The sequence below is a fragment of the Podarcis filfolensis genome (assembly GCF_964270895.1).
Source record: "Podarcis filfolensis genome assembly, chromosome: 1".
Classification (NCBI taxonomy): domain Eukaryota; kingdom Metazoa; phylum Chordata; class Lepidosauria; order Squamata; family Lacertidae; genus Podarcis; species Podarcis filfolensis.
The window spans coordinates 64,525,604-64,537,340 of NC_139604.1; the positions used below are offsets into that span (position 1 = coordinate 64,525,604).

The 11,737-nt window shown below is 44.6% G+C and overlaps 1 protein-coding gene and 1 long non-coding RNA gene across 8 annotated transcripts in view; one reads left to right on the forward strand and one right to left on the reverse strand.

Moving 5' to 3' along the window:
* Nucleotides 1-4,299, reverse strand: part of TMEM86A (transmembrane protein 86A) — a 41,330-nt gene extending 37,031 nt beyond the window's left edge. For all 7 annotated transcript variants that reach the window (XM_083588840.1, XM_083588838.1, XM_083588841.1 and 4 more), the window contains exon 1: nucleotides 4,148-4,299. In XM_083588840.1, the coding sequence (XP_083444966.1) occupies nucleotides 4,148-4,168 (21 nt within the window). In that variant the 5' untranslated portion in view covers nucleotides 4,169-4,299. The remainder of the gene's footprint in view (nucleotides 1-4,147) is intronic.
* A 72-nt stretch (nucleotides 4,300-4,371) lies between these two features.
* On the forward strand, nucleotides 4,372-11,475 carry LOC310750588. Its single transcript, XR_014542120.1, has 2 exons — nucleotides 4,372-4,808; nucleotides 10,557-11,475. It is a non-coding gene; the product is annotated as an uncharacterized lncRNA (long non-coding RNA).
* Nucleotides 11,476-11,737: the final 262 nt, after the last annotated feature.

Here is an 11,737-nt window from a genome sequence, read left to right on the forward strand (position 1 = left end):
TACAGTTGCCAAATCTGTTTTACCAGAAAATATGCAGTGCGGTCCTCTGTATGCTTTATTCGAAAATAAGTCATACTTTTCTGCTCAGTGATGCCAGCTCTGTAGCTAGTAAATGTCTTTGTGGTCTAAAAGTTGGTCAGTAAAAGGAGCAAGAGATCTAACAGAAGAAAAAATTAGGGACAAGAATAGATACCTAAGATGGCCACAAAAATCTACCTGCAAAAAACTCCAGTTCCAGCCTACATAAGTCATGTTCAGAGAATAGAATGTTTTATAACCAGGTGTTTCATGTCCAGAGGAAAAGGGAAAAAATAATTCAAGCTGCTTCAGGCTGGTGAAAGGTCAAACAGAGATAATCTGTACCTTTCCTTTATCAGACAGTATTTTTTTTTTGGCACAATCTTCTATTGGTTCTAAAAGAAGATTGGCAATGAGGTAAAGACACAGAAAAGGCTTTTCAGGCTCACAAAGGCCAAATCTTGGCCTGAAGCTTCACCAGTAAAATAGGCTGCATTTCACTTCATTCCCACATTAAAAAGCATCACCGTGTATTCAGTTAAAGAAAAAGTATTATCTCCTTCCAATACACAGACGGAATAGAGGGCATTAAACTAACCAGAAGGATCTGGTTAGGGTTCCCAATTTCATAATACAGTTTCATAATACAGGACGGGTGCTGTCTATTTATCTTTCCCTTTAAAACAAACCCAATTAAAGGGGCCAGTCAGCAGTCTGGCCCATGATTTTCATAATATCAGGTTTTGGCGGTGCTGAATGGGGGGGAAACATTAAAGTATGAGCTATGAATGTGCTTCAGTTTGTACAACAACAAAAGTTCATTTAAGGACCGCAATACCACTAGGACTACCCCTCTACATATGAACAGACCCAGACCCTGTGATCATCATCTAAGGCCTTTCCTCGTGTTCCTCCTTCACAAGACGTCTGGAGGGTGGCAACATGAGAACAGGCCTTTTCTGCAGCGGCTCCTCATTTGTGAAATGCTCTCCCCAGAGAGTCATGCCTGGTGCCTTCATTACATCTCTTTAGGCAACAGGCAAAAATGTTTCTCTATAACCAGGCCTTTGGCTGATTAATATTTGTGGCCTATTAAATGTGTTTTGGGGGAGGGGGGTCATTGGTTAGTTTTTGTTTTATTATGTATTTTGTGTTCTCCTTTTGTATTTTTTATATTGTGAACTGCCCTGAGATATTTGGACAAAGGGCGGCAAAATAAATAAATTGCCTTATCTTCTCTGTATCGTTCCAGTTTTAGTATATGTGCTGCTGAAGTGAGCAAAACAAGCCTTATAATTAAGGCAAACCCCTGTTCAGCTTTTCCTTGAAATACTCCAGTGAAGGAAACACCAAATTGTGCTTAAAACGTTTACTTATTTGTTACACTATCCCAACAGTAAAGAGACTTTCCTAATTTTCAAAATCTTCCTAAATTTTAAATTTGTCACTTTTGTCCTCCTTGTATAAAAGTAATGCAGATGATAATCACTGAGTCTTATAATTAAATTAATCAAGGTAACATGAAAACGACATTATCTTTCAGTCTTCTTACCAGTACCCAAGGACAAAGAGGTAACACTTTGTTTCTTTGCAGAGATAAATATTACCCCTGTGGAACCCCCTGCAGTAACTTCACCAGATCTCAGTCCCACAGCCTGCTTTTGTGGCAAAGATCAGCCCTTGAATATATAAAGTAATAAAACTAAAGTCTCTTTCCACACGCGGAGAACATTTCCCTGCTGACCTCCAAACCACTCATCTTGAATTAAAGAGCATCAAGATAAGAAAGTGAGGCACGTAACTTTGAAGAAGGTATTAATCACAATTTTATTTCATTCCTATCCCACTTTTCCTCCAAGAACCTCAAGGAAGTGTACATAGTTCTCCTGCTCTCATTTTATCCTCAGGGCAACCCTGTGAGGTAGGCTGGTCTGAGGGGCAGTGACTGGCCCAATATCAAGCCAGTGAACTTTGTGGCTAAGCAGAGAATTGAACCCTGGTTTCCCAAGGCCCAACACTCTAGCTCAGCCTTTCTCAACCTTGCGCTCCCAGATGTTGTTGGACTACCATTCCCATCATTCCACTGCTGGTCATTGATGATGGGAGTTGTAGTCGCACAACATCTGATGAGCCAGGGTTGGGAAAGTCTGCTCTCGCCACTACAGCACACATCCTCAAATGCCCAATGAGTGAAGTCACTACAATACCTGTTTTAATTTCATTTGGAATCAAAAGGTCCTGTTGCGGATGACTTTGGGGTTGCGGCGCTCATCTCACTTTATTGGCCGAGGGAGCCGGCGTACAGCTTCCAGGTCATGTGGCCAGCATGACCAAGCCACTTCTGGCAAACCAGAGCAGCGCACAGAAACACCGTTTACCTTCCCGCCGGAGCGGTACCTATTTATCTACTTGCACTTTGATGTGCTTTCGAACTGCTAGGTTGGCAGGAGCAGGGACCGAGCAACGGGAGCTCACCCCGTCGCGGGCATTCGAACCGCCGACCTCCTGATCGGCAAGTCCTAGGTTCTGTGGTTTAACCCACAGCGCCACCCGCGTCCCGTATTGCGGTTAGGACAGACAAATTAGATAGATGCATGCAGAAGATCCCAGGTAAGGCTGGGAGAGGCTCTTGCCTGACACCTTGGAGAGATGCTGGTGGTCAGTGTAGGCAATACTGCTCTTGATGCTTCCTGTTCCTACATAGGATCAGGGTTTTTTCAGCTGGAACTCAACAGAACTCTGCTCCAGGTGGGTACCATGGGTGTAGCCAGGGTTTGGGGGGGCAGAACCTCAGTTTGCTATATACTTTTGTTGATTTTTATTGATTTGAGGGGAGCAGCAGCCCCCCCTTGTCTACACCCATGGTGGGAACTACTGACATTATAAGAGAACAAGGGAGGCGTTCGTGGTGAGCTCCTGCACCTTTTTTTCTAGAATAATAGCACTACAAAGGATTATCCTATTTTTATCTTCACAACTCTGTGTACTAGAAATCCAGTAAGCATCATGGGTAGCAATGGATTTGAACCCAGGTCTCCTGCGTCCTTCTAGCATGCTTTTGACTACATCAGCAACCTATCTATCAATCGGTCATAGCTGCGTTCATTCCATATTAAAATTCTGCTATATATATATAGAGAGAGAGAGAGAGAGTGAAAGGGAGAGAGAGATTTAGATATACCTTTAGATCTGCCTATTTTTATTTTATTTTCAAAACATCTTCAGCAGTCTAAATGGCATTCGGACAAAGATGTTTATTAGCTGCGGAGTGGGGAGGGGGCGGGGAGAAGCAAAAATAAAGCTTGCTGATTTCTCTGCACTGTTGTTCCTCGATCCCAGAGGGCACCCACCCGGGGATCAGAAATCCGTAACGGGAATGGCACATGCCTTACACACGCGCAAATATATATGGGCCATGCAAGCACACACAGGCAGGCAGATTGGCAGCATGGTGCCATCCTCCAGCAATTCCGGAGCAAAGCGAGAGGGGGGAAAGCGCCAGAGAAAGGGGGAGGTGAACTGGAATCCCTCCCACCCGCAATCTTCTCCATCAATCAGACGGTGCCTTGCCGGCAAGCCCCAAGGAGCGAAATCAACAAAGTCACGCTTCCTAGTCACATGCCCAATGTTTTCATCCTATTGACTTTTGGCAGGGTTTCCTCCTCTTCCCCACGCCCCCACACCGCTTGCTATGTAAAGCAACGAACGATCCGGTCGCGATGTCTCTCTTCCCCCTATCCAATCTCTACCCCCCCTTCTTCCACCGCCATCACAGCCACATTTTGCTACCAGCAACGGAGGGAGGCGGGAGGAGAGAGTAAAAAAGAAAAAGGGCAAGGAGATGGAAGTACTACGGGGTGGCGGGGGACAAATCTAGTAGCCGGCACAGATGATGGGGACAGGATTCCCAGCGTAGGTCAGATGCTCTCTGGCAGCGGCTACCTGTCCAAATAAAAACCCTCAAGCGATTGTGAAGTCGTCAGCCGCGAATCTGCAGGGCTCGCTTCCCGAGGCAGCAATTATTGCAATCTTGACACTTGATTTTATACTTGCTGGGGTGTGTGTGTGTGTGTGTGCCGTCTCCCCACCCGCCTTGCAGTTACTAAAAAAGCTGGCTGTTGGAACTCACCACTGTCACCGGCGACACCATATTTGCTGAGGAGGCTTCTCCCGCAATCCTTCCTTCGCCTTTGTTTATAAAGCTGGATCTGACTCCGGGGTGCCCAGAGCTTCCCCTTTAAATAGGACCCGGACTGTATCTATTTCTCTCAATGCAGATTGTTTTCTCGGTTCTTTTTTAGAACGCAGTGACGTCACAATAGCTGGAGCGAATGCGCGGAGAGAAGAGAGCTGGGGGCGGCACCTCAGCGTGCGCGTTCCCTCCCCTCCTCCGGAGAGATAACTTGCTGGTGAGCAGACCCCGGGCAGGGGGCTGTCCCTGTGTGAAACCCGCCTCTCTCTCTCTCTCTCTCTCTCTCTCTCTCTCTCTCTCTCTCTCTCTCTCTCTCTCTCACACACAGACACACACACACACACACACACACACAGAGCAAAATCGACTTTCTTTTTCACTGGCTCCAAATTTCTCCCATCGTCCCTTCAGCGGCAGTGTATGTCCTAAATTTATCCAAAGTTGGCGAGTACCATGACAAAATCAGCGACAGATCAAGCAGGTGACAGGCTGTGGGAAAGAAAAGTCAATCTACTAGTTTGGAAAATGCAACAGTCACTGAGGACTGATCCACGAGTGAGGGTCACGACGCAACGGCGCCTATCTGTATGCTGATTTGGTACGTATCCGTTTCCGAAGAATCCTAGCATAAACTTGGGGGCAGAGAGAGAATAATATTTTGTCTCTCCATCTTTATTTCCCAGCTCAGCATGTTTACTCACGCTCCTCTGAGATCGAGGAGCTCGCTCCCAAATTAAATTTCAGAAAGTTGGCGTTACAATTGCACATTTCCCCTGACAATTTCCATAATCTACTAATTGTTTGCTTCTTATGCTTTCATCTGACCCAGTACTGGAAATACATTTAGGAATGGTGCAACATGTCACATAGCAAGTTCTGTATTAAAGCTGTAACCCTATGCATGCGTTCTGAAGAGTTTGTCCTATTGAACTCAGAATTGCTTCCAATAAATCATAATCATACATGTGCTATGGTCCTGTACTGAGTTGTAGTATCTAGATTGTTAATAGGTGTGTATAGCTCTCTGCTTTGTTTGCATTATGTCCTGATATGAATTCATATCTGGCATCTTCAAGACTCACAGATTCATTGTGGCATTAGGTTTCAGCAACTCTGTTGTGATTGATCTCTCTAAGTTTGTGGCATTGGTTGCAACAGAGGGTGCTTTCAGGTGGAGGTTTATTGTGAAATCAGTGCTGCTCAGGCACACAAGTTTTTTGCCCTGTCAGCACCAGAAGGCCATCTTTTACTTCTTCTTTTTTTTTACATTTCATACAGATTTCCAATTACTTTGGAAAATTAGCTAAGTAATAACCCTTTATACATCCACAGTTATTAGTTTGTTGAAGCTCATTATCACATTTTTGCAGGGTGGTGGTGACATTTTGATGGGCAGTACCTAGCAACTTTATCCCTACTTCCATTCATGGGCGTAGCCAGGATTTTTTTGCGAAGGGGGGGCAGACCTTTTGTTGGGAGGGCAGGTCTTTTGTTGGGTGGTGGCAGAACCTCAGTTAGCTATGTATCTTTATTTATTTTTATTTATTTTTATTTATGGGAAGGCCCGCTGCCCCTCCCTGCCCCACCCCCTTGGCTATGCCCATGCATCCATTTACTCCTCACGTGAACACACAACTTAGCCATTGTGCTTCTGGCAACCCAAACAATACAAGTCTGCCTATTCCCACCAAATGCCATATGCTGAAGGCACACCAATATTATTATTATTATTAAAATTTGTATACCACCCTTCACCTCTAGATCTCAGGGCGGTTCACAACATAAAAATACAATATAAAAAACACAAAATTAAGAAGAAGAAGAAGAAGAAGAAGAAGAAGAAGAAGAAGAAGAGGAAGAAGAACCAGTAATTTCCCCCCCACACACACACACATTTAAAAGGGTGTCAGCTGCTAATCAGCCAAAGGCCTGGTTGAATAGGAACATTTTCACCTGGTACCTAAAGGTGCATCTGCACTATACAGTTAAACCACGTTTATACAATTTTAATAGTCATAGTTTCACCTCCCAAGTAATCATGTGAACTGTAGTTTACTCAATGAGCTACAATTCCCAGGACCCTAAGCAAATTACAGGTCCCGGGGCGGGGTTCTTTGCAGGAAGGCGTTTGCTTTAAACATGCTTTTCATGCATGTTGTGGATGCTGCCCCAGTTCAGAGGACCTACTCTTGCAATATCTCAGCACACAGGGAGGATTAGCTTAGAGGCTGTAAAAGCAGCACATAGAGACTTAGAAAAAATTAATATAGAGGTCTTGTGCAAGGCACTTTGATCAGGATTTCAGTATAGGTCAACATCAGTCTGGTGCAAGACTTCTGTATTGTTACAATGGAAATGGGTGTTGCCCCCTCCCACAAAAGTACAAGATTCCATTTTGCCCATTGTGAAACATGATAGCCAAGGGGCTTGAAATATTTGCTCTTGCCAACTTTTTGTGGGAAATAAATGTCTATGTGCACAGATACAGAATTACCTGCATGCATGCCTGCCCAGACCAGGAACAGGTAGTGGAGGGTGGAAGAGTAATGACTGGGGGGGGGGAGGACCAAAAAATTGAGCACAGAAAGAAAAGGACCTCCCACTAGTATGGGAGGGAAACAGTGGAATACCTATGGAGAAAAATAATAATCTAAGGCTGAAAAAACAAAGTGGAAGGATGATTGTGTGCCAGTCATGGTCACAGAAGAACTGGACGTGAATGTTCCCTTTGTGGCAAAAAAGCCCTGTCTGGAAGCACCCACTAAACCTTATGAAATAATATGTGATAGTCCTTAATGTACCACAAGACTCTGTCTTGCTTTTTTTTGCAACTAACTAACAGGGCTCCCTCTCTAGAACGTATCTGGGTGTTTGACATTTACATCATATTTAATGTATTTGGTGCAAGATGCAAACTGTATTAACCATGAATGTTGTAAAGTTAGTAGAAAATACAAGTGACAAATGTAAAATCAGCCCTTGAATGTTAAATCACATATTTCCTCTTTTGGATACATATTCCTTCTTCTGAAGCCCTAGAGTGAGGAGAACTTAATTGGCCAATTGAGGGACAACCTTTTAACTTCCTCCATGACTGACAGATCTAGGAGTCACCCAAGCAAATATGTTTACCTGTCCTCCAATCTAAAAACATAAGACCCTGCTGGATCAGGCCAGTGAATCCTGTTGTCATAGTGTCCCAACAGATGTCTGTGGGAAACACAGATGAAGGATCCAAGCACAAGAACACTCCCCCTTCTGGAAGTTTCCAGCAACTGGCATTCAGAAGCATTGCTGCTTCCAGCTGTGGAGGCAGAGCTTGGCCATAATGGCCAACAGTCAACGACAGCCTTATTCTTCATGAATTTGTCTAATCATCCTCCTACGTCATGCAAATGATTAATTGTGGATGCAATTATTCCCTTTTCTAGAGCCAAAGGTGGCAGCCCTTTGTGATGCAATTAGATTTCATCATCATAATCACAAAAGTATGCTGTGTTCAAAATGATCACCCTTCCAAAACTAACCTATTTATTCCAAACTCCCAACCCCAATCTGGATTCGCCCAACCCAACTCCAGAAGTGGCAGAAAAAACTATACTTGTTTATTTGCTCACACAAAAAGCCAAGAATAAGCCCCAAATACCTGCACCTCCCCTCCTCAGGAAGAGGATGGGGAATCCTCAACATAGAATCATATGACATCGCCAACCAAGTACGCCACATAATTCCGTATGCTCGAGAAGATGAGATGAAACAATGGGTCCACTGGGAGAGAGAAACCATCAAAAACATCCCGTCAACAGCACACCCATTTCTCCAAAACAAACTAAAGTAAATCCCCACAACACTGAACAGGTTCACACAGAAGGGAAAAGTAGGCAAACTATCCCCCTCCCCGCTAACCCTCCTGGCCTGTCACCCACTATTCCAACACGCAGCACAAAATCTCCAGGTAAAAACCTGGCAAGCCAAAGGCCTACACTGTCTAAAAGACTTCTACAAAAACAACAAACCCACACTATACCAAAACAAGAAATACAAGACAAACTAGGGGACACCCAAATACCTTGGCTAACACACCATTCAACTACATGCCTTCTTAAACAATCCAGCAGTAAAATCAGCAGCCACTAGGCCCTTGCCCACCTTGAAAACCTTTTCCTGACAGCAAAGGGACACGGTAAAGGGATGGTATCCACAATATACAAAATACTGTTCCAAAATCCCACAAACCCCTTTGACACAATCAAAGAACAATGGGAGCATGACATAGGCTTTGCAGTTAACCCCCCTCAATGGACTAGAATGTGGTCTAAACCTCCATTTAAGTCCGTATTAACCAAAAGAAGGGAACTCACTCTGAAACTCACCTACAGGTGGTACTTAACACCATGGAAACTGGCACTGATACACCCAGGAACCTCACCAAGATGTTAGAGAGTCTGCACCTCCACAGGCACATACCTCCACATGTGGTGGGAATGCCCTAAAATTCAACCCTTCTTGACAGCAGTCCTATAAGAGATACACAAAATAACTAAACATGTACTAGGACTCACCCCAGAACTGGCCCTCATGAACGTCTTCCAAGATCATAATGCCCACTCACATTATACAGTGGTACCTCAGGTTAATAACTTAATTCGTTCCGGAGGTTTGTTCTTAACCTGAAACTGTTCTTAACCTGAGGTACCGCTTTAGCTAATGGGGCCTCCTGCTGCCGCCGCACCAGCTCAGCCCTCACTTTCAGTGTAATGTTAAAATGCCATACACTTTGTGGGATGGGAGGAGGGAGAGAACAGGGGTACCAACTGGCTCCTTCTGTGAAGAAAAAGAAGAAGAGTTTGGATTTGATATCCCGCTTTATCACTACCCGAAGGAGTCTCAAAGCGGCTAACATTCTCCTTTCCCTTCCTCCCCCACAACAAACACTCTGTGAGGTGAGTGGGGCTGAGAGACTTCAAAGAAGTGTGACTAGCCCAAGGTCACCCAGCAGCTGCATGTGGAGGAGCGGAGACACGAACCCGGTTCACCAGATTATAAGTCCACTGCTCTTAACCACTACACCACACTGGCTCTCTGTGAATGTCAGAAGAGCCCAGCTGCATCAAGCCAAAGGCCCATCTAGTCCGGCATCCTGTTCTTAGTGTGCCCAACCAGATGCCCATGGGAAATCCACAAGCAAAGACCTGAGTGCCAGCAGAGCTCTCCCCTTCCTGCAGTTTCCACCAACTGGCATTCAGAAGCATATATTGCCTCCGACAGGAGCCTTGGCCTTCATGAATTGGTCTGATCTTCTTTTGAAACTGCCTGAGTTGACATCTTTATGTGGCCTTCCAGAGCCACGGGGACTGGTATATAACTCTGCCTCAGTCACTGGGCTGCAGGGTGCAGCGAGCAAGCCCTACTTTTTGAGGGGAAAGGAAATATCGGGGAGGAGCACTTTTTAGAAAAGAGTGGCGATAGAAGATGAGCTTCAGGCTCTTTGCCAGAGTCTGTGCTCAGCATCAAAATCCTTTCAGCTGTGCAGGGATAGGGGTGTTTTTGAGACAGAGAGAAACAGAGCCGTTTTGAAGGGGGGCCTTTTACTGCCATGCAGTCAGGAGGAAAAGACTCTTTTGATTTCTTCAGCTTTGGCTGGATTTGAAATGGCCTTTCAAGGTCTGCTCAAAGCACATGTGCATGAATATAGGTCTCCAGGAGCAGCTCACCTAGGCTTTCGAAAAGAGCTATCATTAATTATTATCATTATTATTTACCATTTCCGTTTCTTTGACTTGAAATCTAATCTGTCCTTCCTTTGTGTCTATCCCTTGGCACTCCATGATGGCACAATACAAAACAAGCCTAGCAGAGCTACCAACTTCCTTTGCATTTCTTCTAACTTAATGCTGCTCCAGCAACATCCCAGGAACTAGCCATAAATCTGCTAAGTTCAGGACTTCTTGCCAGATATGATAATTGATGCGGGAACAAACTGCACCAAGCTCCTTTAGTGCTATGGTGAAGCTAGTCTTATTAGAAGCCATTCTGTCGTTATTAGTATCATTTCGGCACGCAGTCTGTCCCGCCTGACTTAATGGCTTTTGTGTGACACTTCTCTTCCCCCCCCCCCTCTCACTGTCATCAAAGAATACTGCTGATTGTTCAGCTGTGGGTGACTGACAAAGAGATCCGAGACTTGCTCTTTTCCGTGGAGCCTTTCTAGACTTTTCTCATGGTTATACATCCATGAGGCTTTCAGCGGTCCCCATGGGAACATCACATGAAAAAGAGAAAGAAGAAGAAGAGAGCTGATGCTTTGGGTCTCCATTTATTATTTTATTTTTTTGTCTTCCCACAGCTTGGTTTCCATAGCAACAGAGAACTGTGGCACCATTGTGGAGCTTTAATAAAGTCTGCCTCCAACCACTTCACATTAATTTAGCAGACTTCGCCAGCTGAAATACCTAGGGTGGATCAATACCTGAGATACCTTGGGTGGAAGCACTTAACTGAGGCTCTTGCAGCACCAGAACAAGTCGGATTATGGAATTTGCTATCTGTAAGAGAACATTCCATGCTCTTTAATATCCATGTGAAGCCGCTGGAAGTAGTCATTAGGAACTTTGGGGCAAGGTGCCAATAGTCTGCTGAGAACATTCACCTGTGTTTCTTCACAACATCTGAATCAGAAGAGGACACAGTTGTGAAATGGATGAGGAAAGACAAGCTGAGCTTGAATCCTGGCAAGTCAGAGGCTCTGTGGGCGAGTGGTTCCCATGTCTGAAAAAAGGTCAAGTGCTTGGAGGTGCCCCAAAAGTTTGGGGGTGTTTCTGAATCCAGTTTTGTCTCTGGAGGCCCAGGTCACTTCAATGGCTAGAAGTGCCTTTTACCAGCTGCAACTTGTACAACAGCTACGATGGTTCCTGGACTGAGAAAACTACAGTAGTTTATGTGTTGTTTACTTCAAGATTGTATTACTGCAATGTGCTCCATGTGGGGATTCCTTTGCGCTTGATCCAGAATGGAGGGCCCAGTCAAGTTAAAGCTTTGTGGCAGAGCCACCGAAAATGTGATCATGCTACAAAGGCATAATAAATTAATTTGGCAAAAAAAGTAACAAACTAGAGCCCTTGACTTAAAGGTTCAGATGTGAAACTGCTGCAGTTGCTCCCTATAGAAAATGTCTCACATACCAATAATTAAGCTAAACCTAAGTCACCTGTGTTAACCATGATATGTGAGAATTACCTACAATAAAAGACTCATTTTCTGTGCAATTACACTACCATTAAATCAAGCATAGCGCTAAGGTGAACGTTGCATCAGCACATGGGTTTCTGCTTTCACAGTGGAACATTATTCTCCTCTGCTGTCCCACCTAGAGATCCCTATATTTGTAATGCTTAACATCTTTGGGGTAATATTGATCATTTTTGATAGAGTTTTAGAGTCCGCTTTTTTTCTGTTCATAAGCATAGGGAAAAGAGCGGATTACATCAGCATAGAACAGGGGTCTGCAACCCGCGGCTCCGGAGCCCC